We start from the raw sequence: 26,243 nt of genomic DNA on the forward strand, positions 1-26,243 counted from the left end.
ATTTTATTTTAACAATCTCCAACAAAATATTAACGCAATGGGATTTCCCCCTACTTACTTGCTGACAGCCAACGAGGGAGGCGGAAAAGGCGACGGCCAGGGGTAGAAGTCACTGGTGGGCGTATACGAGTTCATTGATACCCACATGATTGCCCCCAATTCAGAGTATCAGCGTTTTCCAGCTTCGACTGCACTGGAAAGCTTGATTTGGTACCCAATATAATCTAATAATCTTGTGGCATCCCCCCCCCCCCTAAGCATGAGTCATATTTGTTACAAAAATAGCACTAAACAGAAGCCCATTTTCCCAAAGTTTTCGGGTGTTTTCATGGAAATAATCACTCTATATTAGTACATCCACATGAAACATATTACCGGTACTATCAATTTAAATTGATAGTACCGGTAATATGTTTCATGTGGATGTACAGAGTTTGGATGCTGGTATGACGAAATAAGTTTCTTAGGGGGAAAATGGGAAAATATATATTATCAATATAAAGAAAACAAGGGCGGCGCCAGGTTATTTTGATATTTTTTTCAGTTGGTGAAAGGTTTTTCATCGTAAACCAATGTTTAAACCTCCGGAAGTGTAAATGTAATAATGACTCGTCTAAAATCTGATCGCCTGATTTGGTTTGCTTTTTCTCTCTTTTTCTTAATTTTCTCTTATCTATTTTTATTTTTTCACCTATCCCCCGCCCTCCCTTCGTCATAATTTACATTTTAACTTTAAGTTCTCTTTCTCATGGCCTTCCTTTTCGCTTCTTCTCCTTCTTTTCCTTCTCCTTTTCCTCTTTCTCCTTCCCTTTTTTCAAAATGACGGGTGGGGGGGGGGGGGCGGCCGCCCCCTGAAAGAAAACAATTAGTGGATAGTGAGGCAATGACGTCACAGACTTTGAGCGAGTTGCCAATTTGTCTTGTAGTTTTCAAAGTTTTTCATGTCATTAAAATTTCATAACTTTCTTATTATCCGATTTTGCTCAATTTTTTTTGATCGGTTCGTATGATTTTTCTGCTTCTATTGAAGGTAAGTTTTTTTTTTTAGTGGACTTGCCCTTTAAGGGATTTAAAGACTAACAATAGTAATTTATTCTGGTCATAGTTGGTTGGAATGCTGTGGGCAAACATGCCCCTCTCACCCCCCCCCCCCCCCCCCCAACCCCACATACACACACGCTCCCTCTACATTGTCAGTAGCAGTTCTAGACAGGGATTTCGGGGGCTGAAGCAACCCCCCTCCCCCCCCCCCCCCACCCCCCCCCCCCCCAAAAAAAAGATGAAAACCCTCAAAATTGATAATGAAATGAATTTAAGTGAGGAACATGGAGAAAATGAATGCAAGAAGCCCCATCCACAACATCCCCCCCCCCCAAAAAAAAAAAAAAAAAATCTTCTCCTGTCCATCTCTCTTCCTCCCCTCCTCTCTTTTCTTCTCTCCTCCCCTTCCTCTATAACATGACCTCAACAAACTTTACAAATTTGATACAACTGTAGAGACCAACACTTCGTATTTCAATTCAAATTCAGACCAAATACATTGTTTAATTTATAAGCAAGTAATTACATCATCAAAATATCAATGGCGAAAAGTATTTTGCCCTTTTTTATGTATGCGGTTACTATTGCGGTAGCATGACGTGTAGCTTAAGAAAGCAGACTAATGCTACACAAAATTGAAGCTCTAAGGAAAAGTTTGGGCAAAACTTTTTTTTATAATCACTATTATTCACTACACTGTACTGTACATTCACTTTAAATTACTTTTTTGTCAGAGGCTTCATGTGTACATGCATATATGGAAGAAAACACTAACAATGTCAGTGGTGAATTTGCAGACTTAATCCCTAGTTTTCTAAAAGGTGAAAATTTAAGAAGAAAAAATAAAACTGCACCAACTTATGTTTCTAGCATTCTTCTTTCCTTATCAAACAAGTCATACATTTAACTCTACATTTGTAAGTCAAACCAGTTATTACTACAAAAAAACATTCCACTAAGAGGAACTGAACTCGTGTGACTTCAAGTTAATATGCAGAGTTAACCAAATAAACGCATTTTTCTGAACAGGCATTCAAATATCAGAAGCGACGTTAGTATGAATGTTTGAAATAAAGAATACTAGATGGGCATCTTGAATGGAAAAAAATTGTCACTGAATTAATATGGGAAAACTATCATCTATTTGAATATGTGTGACATAAAAATTTCTAGTCTCTTACAAACATACAGTACATTTTGATTTCTGAACTATTTTTAAGATATTCATTTATAACATTATGGGTAACATACATGTATGTGTTAATCAATAACATTCTTTTCAATCTTTGGACTTTGGCATTTTTTTCTTCTCACTACTATATTACCGTATATACAAGCCCCAAATCAGGAATCCATTGAGAAAGATGTACCGTAATCTCTTTCTATTATAACACATACATGTACATTGTGTAGGTACTGGCCGACAGTGCAGATGAATATAAATAAACAATTCATAGAAATATATACAGCAATAAATGTAAAGTTTAACTTTAACCCACTAATGTATGATGTGTCCTGTCTACAACAACGCTTTACAACTTCAGAATAAAACATTTTTGTACAAAAATAGATAGAGTTGTTCATGGAACTACATGCACATATACAGTATGTGATACTAACAGATCACTGGGAAGTCAAGTAGTTTGTTAGTCCTGCTGAATCATAAACAGTTTGTACTGAGATGGGTGCAATACCACTGCTGGATGCTTGGTAGACCTGCTCAATAACCTGATACTCTGCACCTTCAGAGGATTGAGAGACGACTTGACCATGACTCTCTTGAGCCGCTGCTGCAGCCATCTCCTGGACATCCTGACTACTGGACATCTGGACGATCCGAACCACTTGAGTGACCGGCATCAAGTCACCGGCATCTTCAAGCGTTGTAGTGGCAATAAGAGTCTCCCTCTTGTCATCCGCATGTGTGCGCTCGTGACGAAGAAGGGCACTGTTGTCAGTGTATGTACGGTCACAAATATTACATCGAAAGGGCTTGTCATCGAAGTGTGTGCGCTCGTGGCGTTTCATGGCATGACTAACTGTGAAAGTACGTCCACAGTAAGTACAGACGAATGGCTTATTACCAGTGTGGGTACGCTCATGACGACGGAGTGTCCCACTCTCAGAGAAGGCACGTCCACAGTACTGACAAACGAATGGTTTTTCCCCAGAATGAACTCGAGCATGACGTTTGAAGTTGCTGATGCAAGAGAACACCTTGTTGCAGGACTTGCACTTGAACTCTGGGTCATCAGTATGTGTCAACTCATGTTTGCGCAGGTACCAATTCTCACTGAAGACCTTTCCACAATATGAGCACATGTGCCTAGGCTTATCTTTTTCATCAACATGAGTCTTGAAGTGCTGCTTCAAATAGTGAAGTAAGGCAAATGATTTGTTACAGTGCATGCAGGTGTAGGGTTTCTCCTCTGTATGGGTGGTCTGATGACGCTTAAAGTTACTCATTGTTGAAAAAAACTTGTGGCACACCGGGCACTCATATGCATTGGTATCTTGTTCTCCTTCATTATGGGACCTCTCGTGTCGCCTTACATTTCGAATGCGATCAAAAGTCCGATCACAATACTGGCATTTATATGCACCAGGTCCATCATCTGGATTATCTTCATGCGTCTGCTCATGCTTTCTCAGCATCCAACGATCGCTGTAGCATTTGCCACACTGATAACAAATAAAAGGTTTGTCCTTATTACTGCGGTGGACACGCTCATGCTGCTGCAGATAGGACTGCAAGGTAAAGGCCTTACCACAATGCATGCAGATAAACGATTTATCCCCTGAATGAGTCTTTTCATGGCGCACTAGGTTACTCTTATAACCAAAGGATTTCTTGCAGAAACTGCAGCGAAAAGGATTGTCCTCATCAAAGTCATCTGTCGCATCACTTTCTATGCCAGATCCTAGATCTTCGTCCTCATCAGAACCTCCACCTCCGAGCCCATGGAATTCAATGTGATCCTTTTGAACCAAGTCCTCTCCACAGAATTCAAAGATCTGGATGGTTTTCAGCACAGATTCTGTTTCTTCATCAAAGAGATCACTGACCGTTTCATCTATTCCAGATGCCTGTGTCTCCATTTCACCGTCTAAGGTATTTCTGGTTTCACCAGCATCTGTCTCTTCATCCATTGCTTTACTGGATGTAACTTCATCTAATTCAGTGCTAGATGTAGCAGCGCCATCACCAGCCGTAGATTCTTTGCTGTCAGCATCAGCCCCTGTTGTTGCAGAAGCAATAGGTTGGGTAGCCTCCTTGTTGCTAGTTTCAGATTCCTCTACGGTGTCCTGTGCCGACTGGGATACATGCTCTGGTTGCATGACTGCATCTTCTACCTGACTACTGTCATCCTCTGCACTCTCCATTCTGAAACACCTACAGGAGTGGAAACAAAATGAAGATAAATGATTATCAGTTACACATGTACAATGGACATATATACAATGTACCAAATTGCAATGTAGAGTTGTTGAGGGAAGAAAAACAGATATTCCAATGCTGGTATTCACATGGTATTAAAGGGATTAGATTAAAGGAATAGCCTACACTGCATATTTAGGGAGTAGTACAGTCAAACCTGCTTTAGTGACCACCTGTCTATAATGACCACATTTTTTGTTTTCCTTGAAAATGGCTTTTGATTATAATAATAATACTGTTTTTTTATAGCGCTTATTAGAAATCACTATAAGCACTTCCAAAATAGGAGATTATTACCACGGCTGTACATGTAGCTGTGCTGCCATTGCGACGCTCTAGCATACATTGAAACACGTACTAAAGGAACCTGTCTACAAAGGTCACTGTTTGTGTTTCTCTTGGGTGGTCGCTATATAATAGACCTCTCGAGAGGTTTGACTGTAGGCCTATATTTAACGACACTTAATTCTTTAAGTACTTCTTGGGGGAAAATCGTCAATAGTAACAATTGAAAACATTGAATTATATCTCACTTCACACACACAAAAAACATGAAAAATGGCAGACTATTTGTGCTGACGGCATAGTCTATGTCAAGAACCTCCAAACAATGAATTAGCAAATTATAGGCCTATATAATGCAGACTTAAGCGTAGATTTGCCACTTTGTATTAAATAACGCAAACTCACAGGGAGTCGCTAACTCTGAGAACTAGTCGATATAGTCTACTGTAAATGTACAAAGTTCATAGACGCCAAGTTCAAAGATCAGCAATGCGTGACATTTGCATGATTCGGCGCGCTAGCGCGGGCGAGGGTATAACAACGTAGAAGGTATAGCGGTTTTTCTATACCCAACACGCGCGTCGAGCGCATAGCATTTCTAGACCCTCGAAATGCTAATGCGAGACACTTGGTAGCTTGAGCTCTGCAAGTTACTAAGTAGATCTAAACACGTATTACGTAAACACTGAAAATTACTGCGACAAGTATGAATATGAATTCTAAATTTCTATGATTGCAGTCTAGACTTCTAGAGACTAGACATCATTGATGATCGAGATAATTGATATGATACTTCGTCCAAGTAATTTGGGTAGTACTGAAGAAATATAATGTTAATAAATAATAACATTATTCATGGCATGGGCATGGTCGTGGAAATCACCACGACCTACCTTGCCTTGCAGCTGGCATTTGCATGTGTGGCTTGTTTGAGCAATGACGCTTGATCACCCAACACAAAAGTGAAGGGGTAGGGACTGCACAATTTGTTGATGTTTGTAGATCTATGACAATTTAATTAATCAAATTGATTAATTTTAGTTGGGCACATACAACAACATGCAGCATATTATTTCAATTGGTGAACAATGTAATAATGACATCATATGATTTGTTTCTTAGAGTTAGGGGAATATCTGGAGTAAACCGGCAAAGCCAAGGATTAGATCTAGATCTGAGATCTATGTCTCGGTAATTTGGCAACGATTGGCAATACACAGTCCAGTCTACGTTGCCGTTCAAAGGCCCCACAAAAAATGAAGACTAAAACAAAATATGATGAAAACATTTTACATTAAGAATTTCACTATACATTACACGACAATGTTTACCTTTGTACACAATCGGAGAACCCTCAAGATGTTTAGAATGAATTGCAAAAAGCACACGGAAGAACTTTCCAAAATGGCCACAAAAATGGCAACGCACCCAGGATTTTTCCAACAAGTACTAGTGCGCATGCGTGAATCTTACCGCGCCCGCGCATTTCGATTGATCATAATTGATTGGCTGGGTTTCAAAGTTTCAATTTTCAAGTTTCAAGTTTTATTTATCTTTCTTTCAGAACACACATTACAAATATGACATCAGAGGCGGCGCTACTGGGGGGGGGGGGGGGCAGGGGAGCACTTTTTCAAGTACCCTAAAAGTGCCCCTTTTACTTTGACAAGTGCCCCTTTGACAAGTGCCCCTATTAAGTTTTAAAAGTGTCCCTTCCCCTTCTCATAATTACCACTTTTCGTCTTTGATAAGTGCCCCGTTTAATTTAACATGTGCCTCTTTTTCTTTTTAATAAGAGCCACTTCCCCTTCTCATTACCCTTTGAACAATGATATGTGCCCAATTTCCTTTATAATAAATAATAATAATAATAATAATAGCTAGTTCTTATATAGCGCTTTTCAGGACTGAAGGCCATCTCAAAGCGCTTTATTATTACCCCGGTCATAGGATTCAGGCTTACCCGCACACAATGTATGCACATAAAGAACCTATCCCTTTTTCATAAATGCCCCTTAATGCCTCCTATCAAAATCTGATGGGTGCCTCTATTCCGTCGACAAATGCTCATTTCCTTTTCATCCCTGGTGCATGCCTCTTTTTTTAGGTGTAAGAAGCGCCCCATTTTCACCTCTCAGATTAGCCTTTGTACTTTGACACGTGCTCCCCCCCCCCCCCCCCCCCCCCCCCCCCCCCCCCCCGGAGCGCCGCCTCTGCCACCACCATAACAAAAAACACTGTTTGCTTCTTGTTCTTCAGTGAATATTGCTTATACATTGTATTCACAACGATGTTCACCATTACCAACACCTCCCAATCATCCTTTTCAAAATCATTCTCATCCTCTTACACAATATCATTATCAATAGCAGTATCATCATCATCATCAACAACACCACCACCGTCATCAAAACAATAACACTGCTTGCTCCTTGTTCTTGAATATTGCTCATATTCACAATACAAAAGATGTTCACCATTACCAACACCTCCCAATCCTCCTTTTCAAAATCATTCTCATCCTCTTTCACAATATCATTAATAGCATTATCATCATCATCAACAACACCAACACCACCACCATCATCAAAACAATAACACTGCTTGCTCCTTGTTCTTGAATATTGCTTATATTCACAACACAAAAGATGCTCACCATTACCAACACCTCCCAATCCTCCTTTTCAAAATCATTCTCATCCTCTTTCACAATATCATCAACAGCATTATCTTCATCATCATCAATCAAACAATCATTGTATTTAAAGTCATCACTGAATTTTAAATGATTTTAAAAACGATTGTTGCTAAATAAAATACATGAGTGTTTGTAAGTGTGTGTGTGTGTGTGAGAGAGAGAGAAAGAGAAAGAGAAAGAGAGAGAGAGAGAGAGAGAGAGAAGAAGAGAGAGAGAGGGAGGGAGAGAGAGAGAGAGAGAGAGAGAGAGAGAGAGAGAGAGAGAGAGAGAGAGAGAAGAGAGAGATAGAGAGAGAGAGAGGGAGAGAGAGAGATATGCGGGGGAGGAGATGATATGAAATTGCCCAGTAACTACGACAACAAAAATAATTAAAAGAAATCTTGAGTGGATCCTATTTTCATCACTCGATAAAATGTTTATTTTTTTGTGTACATGGTTCAATAAAAGTAAAAACCTCAATACGAACACCACAATATTGGGTTGTTAGTTCTCCTCTGTTCTACAACTGACAAATAATAAAATAACTTTATAAAATGTCATCTCTCCAATGTTGCTACTGACATAGATAGAACAGGTTGTTATTCATTATTTGAATGGCTATGATATTCTCACTCACACATTAAAATGGAACCATTTACAAGAAAGCAACAGAACAAAACACACAGAGAGTGTGTGAGTTTATATCATCACAAATATTTGCAACGGGAGAATACCTGCATCAATGATTCTACACCATATTTGGTGCACTTTACAATGGAGATTCTACTACTTAACGAAGCATCTGAAGATAGACATATAGTGGCGATAGAATTCGAGTTTTAATAAGACTACTGCAAACAGTTTGAACCACAATATATCACAGTAACCATCACATAATTTGTTCCATCATTCCTATCAAGAAAATGAAAGTTGAATTTAAAATGGTAGGTTGCCATAATCCTAGTATCAATAAATAGTTTCCATGTGATGATAAAAAATCTTTAAAAATCAGATATCAGTGATATACATCTGTGATAATGTGTAACAGGGGAAAAAAAGAAATGTATTACTCCAAGAAAATTATCAACAATCATCAAAAGAAGTCTCAAATACCAAGGAGCCAAGTTAATATGCTGTAAACAGGGAATATAGTTTTGAGAGCATGATTCCATATCTGTACACAATATTGAGAAAGTAAATTATAATATTGTCCAAAAACATCGTAAACCAATATATGTCCCAGCAAGGAAAGTGTAATAAACATGCATATGTATGTCAGTTTGATGTCAAAGCTATAACATGAAAGCACACACACTTATCACGATGTAATTGAAGCATTGCAATATACTACTGAACTTCAAACCAATGGATGCATGACATTTGTACTAAATTGTGTACTAAGTTGAACAGTTGAAAGTTTATTCAACTGCTTAAAGGGGAAATAGATATACATACTGTTTATGAGTTCTTTAGATGTCTAGAAAAACCTATAACTCAGACATTGCTTGACTACAATACCCCGGTTACGCCAATGAGACCAAAACGCGATGACACTAGACAAAACCAGAATTATATTACCCCGGGCCCCGAATGGCTTTGATTTTGTCAGTTACTGGTTTAGAGTCGTTATGGGGGCGTGACCGAGGTAGTAGCTATTGTTAGCATCAGGTTTTGCGAAGTTAAGGAGTGAGAGAATGACAAATGCATATATGCACTCGGTTATGAAGCACTGCTTGAAAAGCGATTAGGTGGTAAACTGGGAACACACACACATGTACTGGCAATGTCTGAATAGTGATACATCTCTTGAAACAAAGACATCCTATGACAAAAGACTTCAAACCCAACTTTCAATGTAAAGTTACCTACAATGTAAACTTACGGCATGGGGTCCTATGCAGGTGCACAATATTCAAACAAAGTTTCCTATTTGTACAATTTGGAAAATCAAACTCTAAATACAGTATTAATGTCACTTGTTGATCTATGTTTCTCAATCATGATTTATTTTCTCTTGATTTGCCCAGGATTTTTCAATCTGTTGATTTTATTTTAATACTTACTCAGTTTTGTATATTATGTGACTTTTAATGGATATCTCAAAAGTCCCCTTGTCATCTTGACACTTTGTAGCCTATTGACAATTTAGAAATAACAAATCAACAGTTTTCGTATATATCTAAACCAAGTGTATATCCTTACATTATAATATGAACATGTGCAAGTTTGGACTCTAGGAAGGATACAAAAATACTAAAGCATAGGTAACAGTTAAAAACCCATTTAGTAAATGCGCTTAAACTGTTACATGTATCAAAAGTGCATTTTATTTCAGAAGAAAATAGGTGTGTGTGTCAGAAAATTTATCATGAAAATTCAACTTCATCTGTAATCCCTTTTGTCTAAAAGAAGAATTTTAAGATGAAGAGGCAAACATAAAAAATATTTAAAAAAGTAAAAAGTGGTGCAGTGCTAAAATGAAATAATTGCTATCTTTATTATACTGTAAATGCATTAAGTTGTGAATACTTAATATATTTTGGAAGAATCTCTTAATATTTCCGAATGGAAATGTAAATATAAACCTGGGCTAAGCCCCTTTAATGCTTAGGTGAAAACATTTGTTTACTGTTGAAATGCCAATCACCAAAACCTCTTGTTTGGTAATAAACTAATGCCAATTCAAACTCATACAAAGTTTGTGTAGTCCCATTACTTCAAACTCATTAGAAACAAATACCGTAAGTTGTGACCTCAAAGAATATATTCAAAATCAGATACCAAGTTTATCCTCAACCCGTTTCTTTTGACTCAGGCATCATCCATCATCAACGATTTCTCATCATTTTGTTCTAAATATCTTTACACGGATCTTATTTTAGGATAGAGAGAAGAAGAGACATTAAACTACATACAGACACATTAAAGTTTCAATAAAAGCAAATTACAAGATGAGGTATATATGTACTTGTTTCATGCTTTCATGTAGAAATATATACTGCATTTGATGTAAGATTGGAATATATACCAATAATTACTCACTGCAATTCACTCTCTTACGGTGCTCCAAATTAATAGCACACCAAAAGCTAGGTGATGCTGGATAGGTTTTGTTCGAGGTCAAGTGTAACATTAATGTTCTTCATGATTTTTTTATTTTTATTTTTAAAAGATAAATCAAAATCACTGCAGATATGAAGAAGAAAAAAAACAACAATTTAAGGTTAAAATATATTTGAAAGCCTACTGTTTAAAAAGCTTACAAAAAGATCCCACACATCAAGACAGTTGACCTGATACTGATATATGGCTACCATTAATACAGTGTAGATCGAACTCTTAAAAAAAATTACATCCACTGATTAGGGATTTAATATATAATGTCACGCATAATGACTTTTTCTTAAGTTACCAGTAAAAACTAAAATAATTAAAAGAGGGAACTTTACTTGAAACCAACTGTTGCTGCATCATTTACATCTCCATCTGAGTGACAGACAGCTAATATCGTAAAGGTCCATGATCAAAATTATATTCTATCATATTTCTGAAGCAAAACTTTGGAGTGACATGTTGTCAACGTTATAATGAAGAGAATAAATCTAATATGGATGAATTGTGATGTAAACACAAATTCATTCGAAGAATATACAACTTGCTAAAGATATGATCTCAAGCTGCTATGAAGAAGAAGAAAAAAAAAGAAAAAATAGATATATATATTTATATATAACTTTGGTACAACACACTTATTACTTGTCAGTATAATACAGTTTTCTTGTTAAAAACACAAAATAAACACGACATAATAGTGAGCAGAATTTATAATACTCTTGGGTAATATCCTTGCCTTACTTGAACCCACTACATTTCACAAACTTTGATACTCCTCATGACGACAATACACATATCTGATCATCTTGCATGATACCAAAATGCAACATCTCCTGAAATCTAGAAAGATTTGACAAATATTTTGAGGACACGAGCCATGGGGATTTCCAAAATAACACGATCTCCATGAAGAGCCATATACAATGAATGATTGAAGAGGTTTACACAGTTCACATAATCTACATAACGCATATTCGTTCCGTTCCAACATATACACTTCCTCACAGTAAATTCTACAGAGTGTCCAAGAAATTAAAAAAACTCTGGCAAACATCTAAAAAATCCTGACTGTTTTGATTTACGATTCAATGTGCTTGTTTAAAAGAATATTATTTCCTAGCCACTCTGTAGCATTGTGTGAACAGAATGATATGCTGGCGTAATATCCCAACTGATTACAACACACATCAGCATTTATACATCCGTCTCATTTCTCTTCAAATTTATATAAAAATGAACAGTTAGTAATAAAAATATGATCTCATTAGAGCATTAATTTTTTTATCTATCTACAACAAAATTGTATATACTCTGTACAAACACGTCTTTAGCATGCCCCACTCTGCACAATAATAACTTTAAAATTTGTCTGTAATTTACAAAAGCTTTTTCCTTGTTGAGTTCTCATCCGTTAGCCCTGCATGTACATGTATGTGAAGAAATTGAGGTTACTTTCAAATGCTGACTCTCCACCTATTCCATTTTCTAATGCTCAGTGATCAACAACTATACATTATAACACAAAAATATTACATGACCTTGACTGTTGATAAGGTAGTAAGAAAATGTTTTTCTCATGGAATCATGCATGAATTGTGTCACCAATAATACATCACTTTGGGGTGACTGACCTCCAGCAGGCGGAACATTGTATGCCATGCAAAATACTTCTGAGGAGAAAAAGATCCCTGGTTTGCGAGAAACCATTTAATTGACTATCAAACAAATGGACTTAACTGTGATGGAAGGAAGAAACATCTCTAAAAACTAACAAAACATTGTTTTGTAACAATGTCACCTGACCTTTTATAACAATATTTTGTAGAATTTAAGCTCTTCATACAACTTTGGTCACCTTTTTTTCTATGTTTAAAAAGAAAGTTGTCCTATGATTCGTTGTCCTTCTTCCCCATATCTTTCAGTAGGTACTTGCTTTAATTGCACAATCAAGAAACCAAACCTTAAGCACATCTGTACCACTTTGAAAGAAAATCAAGCTAACACTACAAAACACTACTTAGGAGCCAATTTGAAACTGCCGGAGGCTAATTTTCAATGATTTATGATTTCACAAAGGTGTCATCCACACCTCAATCTCCTCTTGAAAAAAATAAATATACAAGAACTATTATATATATATCCTACATCATCATATATGAAGAAAATAAAGTTTAAAAAAAGATAAAATATCAATACATTGGACTTAAAACGACACTCTCCAACATGTTTTCTATTCATTCACATCCTAACTGGTCATTCATTTTTAATATTTTTTTTTCTTTTCTTTTTGTTATAAATCCTTATCAACATGCAGTCCAGATCATGCGCTTATAAATTTTCATGAGATAAACATACAATGTGTGTTTTTCGTGGTGTAATTACAGATACAATATTTATATACAAAAGCCCCTCAAAAGTTTCTTGACCTCAGATTGGACTATATGTCAAAGACATTCTGCTGCTATGCTGCTTGAGGGGACAAGGGTTTAAAATACAGGACAGCTTTGACTAATACATCACAGCATAGTTTAGACGATAATAATAATTTGTAGGACACCTAGACAAATTATTATTAAGGACATATTAAGTACATTCTAGATTATCTGTTAGTGCCAGTTTTGCATTGTAATTGCATCATCTAGCAATTGTTTCACATTTAGGGCCTATAACCTTCAAACAAAGTGGAGGTTTAACAGCATCTTTTCATATTCACTATTGTCTTGTGAAGAAAACTACCATTGATATAATAATACTTGATCAAATTACAGCAGGGTATTTCAAACATGTTCTGCTGCCATGACCTGTATTTAGGTTCATTATGAGCAATATTCGAGCCTCAACTAACGAGGTCGCTAGGAGGGAGCTGATCCAAACACACGTTGAGTTCTTGTCCAAACATTCAACTAATATATTTGCATTTTGAAGAGACAGGTATAACTCAACACAGGAGCATACCCATATTTGTTTCTTTTTCTTGCAGTCACCTTTCCTTATCTCCAGCTTGCCATTTATTCCTGTGCAAAATGGACAAATTTATCCAGTTTCCTTCTTAAAGCAAACATTGTGAAAAATCATTGCCTAGGCAACAAACAAGAAGCTGTTAAAAATCATATGGCTTGAGAAAGTCCACAGGAATCGATGAAAGCATGCTTACTAAATTCTAAGGTTGGTAACAGCCTGAATTATATGTTATGATCACCCTAACCATTGAAAGTTTCTGTATCATTTCAAATATTGTATCTTGATTTAAAAATACTGCATGAACAAAATACCTGATAAGTTTTCTTCTTCAAAGAATGCAATCTCCTTGGTATATTGTTACAATACCATGGCATGGCTTATTGTTACCAAAGAAGAATGAATTACCGGTAAGTTAAGAAATATATAAAAAAGGATCAGAAAATTGGTTCACAATGGCAGTGATTTTTCTTGTATTTTTAGGGATTGATATTTCATCGGTCAACCAAACAAAGACAGATATACAAGAGATTAGTCCATTTTTAACAGCATCATCCAGATAAATCTGTCACATATCACTGACAAATACTGCCTTTCATTCCCTTTATCTATTCAATGTGAACATACAGTGCAAAGTCTATGATTTTGTGCATCTGCACCATAGAGACATACCAATTAATGCTGGCTGTTCCTACCTACGGTAACGGATTCAATGTACAAGGATCAGAACAATGAAAGCTCTAGGTAAGCTGTGATTCTCCATGTGCAAAAAACAATGATGGTGCTGTGACAGAAAATAATCTGGTTTTAATTAGTGAGGATAATACCAGCTTAAGAAAGATATGCAGAAGAGTTTGCATATTTTTTTTATCTCTCTTTTTCTGTAATCGTCATATGTGAAATATGCCGGCCTTGAGAGATTTGGTAGTTTACAAAGCAAAGGGTAGTTCTTGACCCACATGCCTGGACTGACCTTGGTATAGCTGCACTGGTATCATAACAACATTTCCTTCATTGAACAGCTATCACAGACCTGGCTTCCTGTACAGGACAGCCATAAATTATTGCATGGAGTTTCCTTTCAAGCTAAAGCACAGAGGACTAAGAGACACCTAAGTATACCGAGAATGCTTGATAACAGCTTCCTTGGCTGGGTGATACTGGAAGAGGGTGGGTGGGTGGGGTGTAGGACTGGAGGACTACTACATGCAATGGCAGGATCACTAAGATGCTGGCAATACCAACCAAACCAGCATTCCTCTTGGGATGACTACGTCGACCATAGCAGCAACGCAGATGGAGCTACAACGTAATCACAATTAAAAATAGATCTCCCGATGGTGACGTTGGTTACACTACATTTTGGCAGTTTGGTAATAAGGTATTTCTGCAGGATCAGCACGTCCAGTCAATATCAATCATTTTGAGGAACTAGTCGATTTGGGCGGAGGTTCCATATAGGGCGCTGAAGCCAAGCTCAATCTTCTAGCGCTTTATGTGATTGTGGTTCTCCTTCTTGAGTATTTTGTAGACGTCTTCCTCTTGTGAGATGCGCTCTAGGAGAGGGAGAACGTCCAGGAGCTCCGTGTCGGACATATCATCAAACCACGAACTCACAGGGATCTATAGAGACAAACAGCAAACAGATAGATACCCTCAAAAAATACATATTTACAACATAAATGGAAAGTTATTAAAATTCAAGACAAGATATATCAGTGGAGAATGTATAAATAAATTGCCTATTTTGTGTTGTTGATATTTAAGCCAAACTACAGAATATCCTTTTGACCTAACCTAATACATTTCCTTGAAAGAACAGGAAACTACACAACACAATGAAAAAAGAAATTCACTAATGATGAACTATTGTATAGTATATGTCCTAGTGATCACAAGACACTATTTGCTGCACACATTGCAACTACATGCCAACTTTGAACTGACACAGGTGCATCTCTTGCATTCTAACAGTAACAGAATAACCCCCTGAAAAAAAAGGATAACATTTTTCTTTCAATGCATCTATGAGCCTAAGATTCTTGAGGAAAGGCTTTGATATCCATGCTATTATAGTCATGTTGGATTTTTCCATAACTAGACATTTCTCTCATAGTGTGAAAAGTTCTCATGCTCTATAAGATGATCTCCTTTTCTTTCTTTTTTTTTCTATACACCCTGTCACACAAGGAAGTCGAAAACAAAACTAGGTCGGTGGTATAGTTTCCTTTCAAAACAATGAGAGTCTGAATACTTACTGCATTATCTTGGTGGAAGATATATGAAGCTGGAGAATTGTCCACAATTACAATACGTTCCAGTTTACGACCCAGTCGACTGAGATCCTGAAAGTAATTTTGTTTAAAGGGGGAAGGAAATATTTAATTATCTCTCTATAATATTGAAATTGATCATCAGGTAGTCATTCATGATTAACTGAAACAAATGAGTGCATCCATGTTGTAGGTATAACTGATCATGTACAGTGATACCTGCATAGAAAGACTGCTCCAGAGAAACTAGAAAGGTGGCCTTTATAGGCATACATTGTAAAACAAAATAACAAAAACACCCCCAAAACATGATATTTACAAACAGGTGGTCACTGAGGAGGTTTCAATGTAATGAAAAAGGCTTTCAACAATTTCAAAATCTGTATTTTCTGTAGCTTATTCAATTCATTTCATTTAAACTCAGGTTATTATTCTTCTATTCATCATTCTCATCACCATCATAATAATATTCATTTTTTCAGGTAGGGTATCAATTGTATGAAAGTTGATGTCCTTCATCTGTCACAGACTAATACTTTCATTTCAATCACATTGATCTCAACATGAGGAAACATATTAAAATGTGTTCCCTTGATGCCTTTCATTTAGAGTCAGACAATGCAATACTACTCATGGTCAATCATATGTACGCAATCAGGACATACCCATCAGTAAATATAACAAATGCCTGCAAAAATTACAATCACTAAGAAAGGGAAACACTGGCAACTCTGCAAGTTGCACGCAGAGCTGCCAACCTTGTGCGACCCAAAAAAGTAATCATGATGACAAACAAGGAATTTCAGGCAAAAAAAAGGAATTCATAAAAAAAAGAAACTTACAACCACGCGCGACACACTTCCAATGCAGAAATGTTCATTCATCATGCTGTTCTTTCCATACAAGCAGGATTTTTTTTGGTGGTTATTTTGGTATTATCGGCATTTCATTCTTTTTGAGAATATTTTTCTTTTCAAGTATTTTTTTAAATTTAGTTTTCTATTGAATTTGTGAGCAAATCACCATTTTAGGGCAGTTGTTTGACGTGCGGTATGTAAAAAAAAAAAAAAAAATTAAAACGTAATACCGTAATTTAGAGGAAAAAACGGAGTAATTCCGGAAAAAAACGGAATGGTTGGCAGCTCTGTGCATGCAGTGTTAAAAGAAAATGAGGGGGAAAACAAGGCTGAGAAAAAGATAAATCTGCTTTTATTCTCTTTTACATATATGGGGGAGGGGGGTAGTACCGGAGAGTGAGAGAGAAGGTATTAGGAAGACTTTAATCTTATCAAGTAAAATATTTTATTGTGAGGGGAGGGGCTAATATGTCACTATATCTTCTAAATGTAAATGCAATTAGAAAGACTTCCATTTATTGAATCAAAGGGCAATTTGAAGAAAACTTATATTTCGAGGGAGCCTGATTTCTCACTTTTGTGTCAGTGCTTAAACACCTAAAATATTCCTGCTGCCAGTATGAGAAAGTACAAGCATGTTAACACCCTGATATAATTTCCTCTGTGAAGCACGCACAATTCAGAACAGTCGACACCTGAACACACCCCATTTGTCTTACAGATCAGCTACTTAGACATTCAAATATTTTTTTTGCACACATAATTAATGAAGATTTTATCTCTCATACAGAAGGGAAATTCAATAACATCAAGGAAGTACTTTCCCTTCTCTATCAGTGCTTCAACTTGTAAAACACTTCCGTATGAGTAAGTACAGTTTTGTTCATACCTTGATATAGTTTCCTCTGTGAAACACGCACGATTCCCGAAACAGTCGACACCTGAACACACCCCATTTGTCTAACAGATCAGCTACTGGATCTGCATACTGTAGAAATAAATGGTAACAACAACAAAAACTTATAAGCATCCTGGAATTCATTTGGCAAAGATTCAATATGAACAGATAAAGAACAAATAATTAGAATTTAATAGTTGCAGTTACTGTTCAAGAGCCGGATAAGACATTTGGCATATTTGGAAGTAAGAAAACTTATAGAAAATAAGTGATGAAGTGAAGTAAGCTGCTTTATGTTTCGTTGTGAAAGGTATCTCTGAAGTTAATCACAATTTATAAAATTGGTTGCCACGGCTGCTTAATAAAATCAGAATCCTTAAAATATTTGATGTCACTGATAGACAAAATGACAACACTTAACTTATCAGGCTCTTAATCACTAAAATCAGGTATTTTTTCTAATTGAGGAGCGGGGGTAACATTTTAAAAAGAATGACATTGTAATAGTCAGAGTTTCATTTTCTGTACATGTTCTCTTATATGCAAAGCAATCACATCATCACCTCATAATTCCTGAATTTTTTAAAAACATTCTAACCCACATGCATTTGTATATTCCTTATATCCAATGACACTTTCTCTCACTGACACGTCTATCCTATCTCAACAATTTATCCAATAAACTTTCAATAATTTTCATTAACCAAGGGGAGACAGTGAGCACTGAGCACTAACAAATATAAATTTTTGTTTTTTCCCTCAACCAAGCCCCTCTTGAGTAAGAAAATTAGGGGAAAAATAGGGAAAAATAGGGAAAAATAGGGAAAAATAAGGAAAAATAGGGGAAAATATGGAAGAATATAGAAAATAAGAGAAAAATCAGGAAAATCAGGAAAATCAGGATAAAATTGGGTAATTATCAGGCCTGTTAACCAAATTGATTGAAAACACTTCTCCTTCATCATCCATTTTCAAAAATCAAATGAAAGAATGTATGCAGACAGACTAATAGGCAATGTACTACCATGCAATTACATGAGAAATAAAGACATTACCAAAACTGATTCAACCACCCATGTGCCTAACTGCATGTACATGCATGTAAAGTTACGCTGACTGAGTGAAGCAGAGTCATACTGCAATCATGACATGGAGTTTTATTGCCTGATTGTGACATTTAAGCAATAATGAGTGTCCAATCAGTCATGGAGGTAGCTCCCTCTCTCTCTCTCACAAGCTTAAATGATGTCTACTCCCTGTAGTAAATCTCCTGAATACCATTAGCCTTTTATGATTTGTGAGCAGCATAGCTCCTAAATCCCTCTTCCACAACAAGATACATGTTTTCATTAGGTTTGGTACCATGAGAGAATGCAATTTCATCGAGTACTCTTTTGTGTACACAGCTTGCTAGCAAAGCTCTTAATTGCGATAAAATGTATCACATTCATGTTCCATTCGCTAGTAGCATTCATCAATGCTTTTGGTTACTCTCTCTCTCTCTCACTATGTTAGGTAATGTAGTCAACATTGAATTTAATGTACAATATTCAAATTCAAAAGGTTAAATTACATGCAATTTATACCGGTAGTACAGTTTTTGTAATTAGGTATCACAGTATACTGTTTCATCATGATACCAATTTGGTTTTAATCACCTTCAATTGTTTTACTCAACTAAATTAAATTACAGAGAGAAAGATAAATACAAGTAAAAGATTTCGTAAGTCTGAAACATTTGATTACATGATAAACATAACATTTTTGAATGGCCACAAGTTAATAATAAGTACTTGGGTTGATCAAAAACTACATTTAGATGATTGAATTATACGTTTTACTGTACCTTTGCAAGACTAGCTGTAAATAACACACATTCATAGAGCTGCCCCACTTTCTGCAGAAACTCGTCCACGTGCGGCCTTTTTAATACATATACCTTGAAAAATAAAATAAAGAAGGAACAGGTGGTCACTGAGTTGCAATGTTATGTCCAGTAAATCAGTAATAGTCAATTTGCTGTAAATCATGCACACTGCACATAAAAATATGTATATGGGACTACACATGATAGTTTGGTTAAATTACTCGTCATATTTCAGAACCGAGGGTATTTGAAGAGCCCTCCTAGTCAGGGGAATTTTCTACTACGATATTCTTCCAAACTGGTATAAAAAAAATAAGAATGCTGACAAATTATTTGTCATCGTAACAGAAATCAACATTCACTTTAACAGTTGTACATGTATAAGATACAATTGTAGCAGAAGTTGCCCTAGATGTTATAATCATTTATAGTGTAATGACCTAGTTCATGCAGTATGGATGAGTAAATTGCTCCATGTCCCATGTTGTATCGTTGCACACCCATCATTTCTTATGTCAGCTGTTGTACTGGTGAGCACTTAAATGTCACTGAAAACTATTCTCATTTCCAGACCCGTTTGACTTCACCATCATGCACACTGTATCAACAATTATTATCAAGAGGATTTTATACTCTCCGACTCCGGAAATGATGCAAGGTTACAATGTGCATGTGAAAAATGTGAGGGGGATATATACAGCTATGGGAAATTTAAAGGTTAACTTCCGTCTTTGGATATTGTGATTTTTGGTTTCATTTTGCGATGATATATAAAGAGCAGAGGTTATGATTACTCAGATATCAGCCTGGGCAGCGTTTCATGAAACCGTCATAAGTACAAGTTCACGGACATCCCATTGAAACGTGTGTTAAACTTAATACACGCATTTCAATGGGATGTCGTTGGACTTGTACTAATGACGGTTTCATGAAACGCTGCCCTGAAGTTCAACATTTAAAATGGTGCTTACTCTGTACCGTCAACTGATTTGATCCTGCTTACCATTGAAGTGACTTAGGACTATCTACATGCAATGATATCATATCTATACCACTGTTCTAGGGGTAAACAAATTTGACTAGTCTGACATGCAAAGACCCTAAAAGAATAGGATGTTGTTGTCGTTGGTTTTGTTTGTTTGTTTCTTAATCTGATTTGATTCATTAAAGCTCTGCAAATTTTCTCTTTTTTGATTCCATTTATATTTTAATGTCATCATCAGATAAAAACTATATTATATGAAAACAAATTGTAAATAATCAGCAAAGGAGAAACTACAAAGTGAAGTAAAATTACATTGTACCTGTACCTTATAATCCAAAGTTCCTGTAATAATCTTGATTAGTGAATCCAGAAATATCTACATGTATAAATGGGTTGAAATTCTTCACGTTGGGATCCCTCTACGACAAAAAGTACTTGTAACCAAATATACAACGTGTAGAATCCCAACTGCATCAGGGAGTCTGAAATCAAGACTGGTTTCCAATGTATCTGATCCAAAAGGGTTCTTATCATATTTTCATGTCGTTGAAATCAAACTGAAATGTATGCTCACCTCATGAACTGTGCCATCAATTTCTACAGGAACAACAAAATCTGCATTTGAAATGGGCTGGAATGAGGAAGGTAAACAAGAGAGAGAAAATTAATTAATGGAATTTCCGCATATATTGTCATATTGGGGCAGTATTTTAAAAAACGAACCTTGAATGACATTATTTAATACATGCATATAAGTAAGAATGATTTATTACACAATTTAAACACCAAGTAATCATGGTCCTGGTGTAAACGATTATGTATTACAATTGCATGTATATTCTTAGAAAAAAATCATTATGTGCATTATCGTACTTATGCTGAACAATTACATTTTTTAAAATCATATCAAAACATGTTTAAAACACATATGCAATGGACTTTTTAAATCAATCTGTCCAAAATATTTGTTAACCACTTCGTTTCCCTGCACACATTTTCTTTGTTCAGATTTCAGTTGGATTCAGCCAGAAGGCACTTGATACCATGATTTACATGTAATTGGCACAAAAGCAAGAGTTCATCAATGGTAATTGAATACCACTTTGGGATCAAATATGGGATCATTGGACGTGAATCAGCCTGGCCTGGTTAGCGCTGTCATCCGATTTCCGTAATGCATTAGACCAGAGTATTACACTGGACAGCCATACCATTATAAGCAATACTTTTCATTCTGTTGTCTCCTCTCCTCTGCACTCAGGCAACTCAAAGGTATTTGGTCAGTTTGTGTCCAGACTTGATCAAGTATCATTGAATAAGGAACGTTATCAACAATGAAAGTAATATATTTCTTGATATTTTGAATGATTTAGGTTGAAGAAGGGAAATCAAGTTAAAACAATCACCCGATGACTACAAACTTTACATTATACTTGCCACTGGCAGGACATGAAAATGTAAAATTTCTTAAACAGGAGGAAATAGAAAAAAAAATATACAATTCCACCAAAAATATAGATAATAAGACTCTTTTTTGTTTTGTTAAAGATGCTCAAGCTTGGGTGTATAGTCATTCGTAAAGGAGGCAACTTGACGAAGACTGAACAAACAGGTATTATGCTCCCGTACTGATGTACGCATAAAGGGACACTAGTACGCACATGAGCGTAATACCTGTTGGCTCAATGTGCTGCCCTCTATACACCCAAGCTTGAGCAACAATAATGTAGGAAGTATGGCGAAGTTTAATATTTTCAAACACATTTAGAATGTTGGCTATATGCCTCACATAATAATAAGGGCACTGCAGATATGGGATACCGGAAATCTGTTAGTGTGCAAACACATAGGAAAGAATCAAACTCTGCCAATAAGAAAAGCTATAGACCCGTTGATTCATTAGGAAGCAAACCATGAGAATCTCTTGTCCTACAATGTATGGCATAGCCCATACTATGTGACTGTGACAATATGAACATACATGTACTGTAGGAATGTTAACCTGTGAATCTACCTACATCTAACACACCATTGCTCTGGGGTGAATGACATAGACACCGCTTTTATGCCACTTCTCATGGCGAGACAAGTCACATTACAGGATGTCCTCAGTGTATAGCCTATTCACACCTAGACAGACACCATGCCAACAATAAGCTGAACAAGAAAGTATTTTTCACAGAAGGGGCAAGAATCCGTCAGTTTGGAGTCATTTAGTGGTGTGGCTGAGGTATTAGGCTTGTTGCTAAATTAATAATGATAATAATATTAGGTTCTTTGTATAGAGTTTAACTGTTTATGTCTGTCAGACTAGACACTCCTGGAACTCCATTGTTATTATCCTGGCGTTAGCATGGCTGCCATTACGGCACTCTAGCATACCAAGAAATTAATTCCTGCCAGGTACCCATTTACCTCACCTGGGTCGAGTTTGGCAAATGTAGATGGCTTTCTTGCCAAAGGAAATTAGTAACAAGGCAGGACCCAAGCCGCTAACCATGTGATTCACAATCCAGAGACTTATCCACTAGCCCACGACATCGCTTCAACTAAACACGTCAAATCTGCAATGCCCCCTCAAGAGGAGGATAATCACGTTCCATGATTAATTGCTCATCTAAACACCCTCTTTCCTGATCACCAGCTGTCCTTAGCCTAAACCAAACAGCATCCTGAAATTTAACACTAACCCACCTAAGCATCCGCTGAGACACACTCCTTGAGTCCTGGTTGCTAAAGAGTGTGCGACAGAGATATACTGTGACCGAAACCTTAGCAGTCTTCAAGAATGATTCTCCTTATAAACTCCGCTTTCCAGTTCCTACACTTCTCCCGATATCCCCTCAACCTTAAACTTCTCTACAGCTATTTTTTAAATAAAAAATATCATAATGAATAAAAGAAATGACAAGGATCAACTTAATCCTGGAATAAAACAATGTCCAAAACATTCTGATTTCTGTTCAATTCACACTGTCTGTTCCGATTCACATTTTACGGATATTTTCACATCTGTTTTCCTGGACACTTTTACTCATCTCCAAATCACTGTTTCATTGGAATAAGTGATGATAGCTGGGTAATTACTGAAGCAACCACGGTGTCAGATGATGACTTGAAGTGACATGAGAGAAGTCCCAACTCAGAGGGTGGGTGCAGAGACATGGAGAGGGAAAGACAGAGACAGAGACATGGAGAGAGAGAGAGAGTGAGAGAGAGTGAGAGAGAGAGAAAGAGAGAGAGAGAGAGAGAGAGAGAGAGAAAGAAAGAGAAGCAAGAGGGAAGTGAGGAAAAGAGAGAGACAAAGTCACAGAGAGAGAGAGAAGGGGGAAGTGGCGCAGCAGTTGTTTTCATATCACTCATCATCCTGTATTCTCAACTGCAAAAGGTAGGAGGGGGCAGTCCCCCCCCCCCCTCCCCCACTACAACTACCTTTCTACTCGCCACGCTAAGACAGTTGATATACCCTGAGCATGCACCCACTTGAGTGCTCTGTCTAAGCCTGAGCATCAAAAGCCAGCCGTTTCTCTCATGTTACGGTCATCCTCTCACATGGCAGTGTATTACGTTACCATGGCATTCCGTCTGTCTCAGAATGTATCATTTCCATCAAGCTCTTAACATTCTCCTGTAAGGTCCACAAAATGTCAAATATCTAAAATGTCAATTCTCCAAATAATAAAACGTGCCAAAGAAATTGAAAAATATTTAGAGATGCCTAGGCAAGAAGTTTGTTCTGTGTTCCCATGCCGACAATTTGTTAACAAAATTGGCTTTCAATTCGAACAAGATTATTCAAACGATTAGTGACATGTTCTTCTTTTGAACATGTTTACAAATTCTGTCTACTTCAAATCTTGTAGATGTACTATGAACATGTACAATATTGGAGCAATATGAGGGAACAACTATTTAACTTAAATAAACTTCGTCTTCACTGCAGTCCCCCTTGAGTAAAAAAGAGGGGGATTTGGGGGGGGGGGATGGCATCTAACAACATTCCCCCCTTTTGAGTAAGACAAATTGGGGAAAAATCCAGAAAATAAGGGGAAAATAGGGATAAAATCGGAAAGAAAAAAAAAAAAAAAATGGGGGAAAATAAATAATCGGGAAACCAATTTAAATCGGGTAATTATCAGACCCGCTATATGGCCATTATATATTGGATTTGTAAATTAAAAAAACATCTATTAATGTACATTAGTCATTCAGTCATCACGACTACTTGAGTTTGGCAGACAAATGGCAAGCACTTATGCTCTCCTCATCATTGAAAGTGCTTTCCAACTCAACAATGCTTTAGAGTCAACTTCAAGAACAATTGAGCCCATCTCACAGTCACATGATCAAAAGGACTTTTCAGTTACCATGGAAACAGAGCCTCAAAACCAGGGAGTTATATCCTCTAAGGGATTAGTCTTAGATAAACCAAAACAATTTAACTGGGACAAGGGAAAGAAACGTTTTGTCACCTATTCTGAATTCAATAAAAAAATTCCAGAACGGTTAATCAAAAGCCTTTAAATTGTAGGAAACAGAATCAGCAGGTCTAGATGGACTGATATAAGTATGCAAAATATTTTGAAATTTTGTCTTTGTAATGTGCATTTCAACAAACATACATGTACATTTCGAAAGTAACTCAATCTCTCGCTCCATTCATTCATTCATTCAAGAGGGCCGGCATCAAGGAAACCTATGAACATTCAGTGACTTGACTTTCTATAACAGATTGAATTGTATCTCCATCTCCTGAAATCCTAGGAGAACAATGCTAAAGTCTCCATGGAAACACATCTTCATAGTCATACCAACAGAGGCAAATCATCCGAGGGAAAGTCTTGAGGTACCATACCCTTGTTTACGGAACTAAAGCCCGTCAGATTTGCTAACCTGTTAGGCGCCACGGATTTATTCAACTGGCATTCGGAATGCATGTAGAATGCCCTATTCAGAATCTATTGTTCTGTTAATCCGCATTCCAGAATGTACCTAGAATGTACCTAGAATGCGGTACTTAACGACTTAATTGGCGCATTGTGGGTGCATTCTGGAATGCTCCATGAATAGGCCATCCAAACAAAGGCGAGATCGATCGGCAGCAACTACCTTCTTGATATTGCGTGCCGGAAGAGTTTCGATATAGAATGCACCATAAGAATTGATAGAAATCAACAGATATTTAATTGGTTTCGCTTCTGTCTCTCCCGCGATCGGTCGCTCTTTGCATTTCTCGAGCGCAGGTGATAATGGACTTACTTTGATTTCTTTCCGACGGCTTAATTTTTGTCATAAACTCCGGTAACATCAGCGATATTTAATTGTTTTCGCTTCTAGCTGTCTTTCTCTCACTATTTATTTCTCAAGCGTCGGTGATATTGTAATTGATTTTCTTTCTTTTCTTCAGCTTATTAAAGATGGTGAAAAGAGTAGAAGAAAGATTGAGAAAGAATGAAGACAGATTTATTATGACATTCCCGCCAGGCCGCCACAAATATGTCCTGAGTCGGCGCTCTCAGAACAAAGGCGCGTAACAGTGTCAAATATACGCGGTGTTTTGAAACGTTGGTGTTGATTGACACGATGCCTCATTAAAGATGGTAAAAAGAGTAGAAGAAAGATTGAGAAAAAAATGAAGAAAATATTTTGCATGAAAATGCGGATGAATCTGAATGATCAAAATGAGAGGAAGAAAGAGGATGCAAGAGATGGTGGGTGTTGAAAGATCGGAGGACTAATGAAATGATACATTTAGATAAAAAGCGAGAGTGGATATTTGTGGTGATTACCATCTTATTTTAAAACTTTTTGGGGGGCAGGGATGGGGGGGGGGTCCGTCTTTTTTTTTT

General features: G+C 36.8%; 2 protein-coding genes across 4 annotated transcripts in view; both read right to left on the bottom strand.

The window, feature by feature from the left end:
- Positions 1-1,513: 1,513 nt before the first annotated feature.
- LOC586543 (oocyte zinc finger protein XlCOF6) lies at positions 1,514-6,224 on the bottom strand. 2 transcript variants are annotated; one of them, XM_786321.5, is made up of 2 exons: positions 6,097-6,224; positions 1,514-4,435 (listed from the first exon to the last, which is right to left on the bottom strand). In XM_786321.5, the coding sequence occupies exon 2, from the start codon at positions 4,423-4,425 to the stop codon at positions 2,665-2,667; it is 1,761 nt and encodes a 586-aa protein (XP_791414.2). In that variant the 5' UTR covers positions 4,426-4,435; positions 6,097-6,224; the 3' UTR covers positions 1,514-2,664. The 2 variants fall into 2 exon arrangements, with proteins under 2 accessions (XP_791414.2, XP_030830279.1); XM_030974419.1 differs by lacking the exon at positions 6,097-6,224 and adding an exon at positions 5,614-5,774.
- Positions 6,225-7,852: 1,628 nt separating this feature from the next.
- Positions 7,853-26,243, bottom strand: part of LOC586513 (CTD small phosphatase-like protein) — a 45,047-nt gene continuing 26,656 nt past the window's right edge. For both annotated transcript variants that reach the window (XM_030974134.1, XM_030974133.1), the window contains 5 exons: positions 20,969-21,025; positions 19,389-19,481; positions 17,534-17,632; positions 15,773-15,859; positions 7,853-15,137 (listed from right to left, as the gene is read on the bottom strand). In XM_030974134.1, coding sequence (XP_030829994.1) covers positions 15,000-15,137; positions 15,773-15,859; positions 17,534-17,632; positions 19,389-19,481; positions 20,969-21,025 — 474 coding nt within the window. In that variant the 3' untranslated portion in view covers positions 7,853-14,999. The remainder of the gene's footprint in view (positions 15,138-15,772; positions 15,860-17,533; positions 17,633-19,388; positions 19,482-20,968; positions 21,026-26,243) is intronic.

The sequence above is a fragment of the Strongylocentrotus purpuratus genome, unplaced genomic scaffold, assembly GCF_000002235.5.
Source record: "Strongylocentrotus purpuratus isolate Spur 01 unplaced genomic scaffold, Spur_5.0 spur5_scaffold_7, whole genome shotgun sequence".
NCBI lineage: Eukaryota > Metazoa > Echinodermata > Echinoidea > Camarodonta > Strongylocentrotidae > Strongylocentrotus > Strongylocentrotus purpuratus.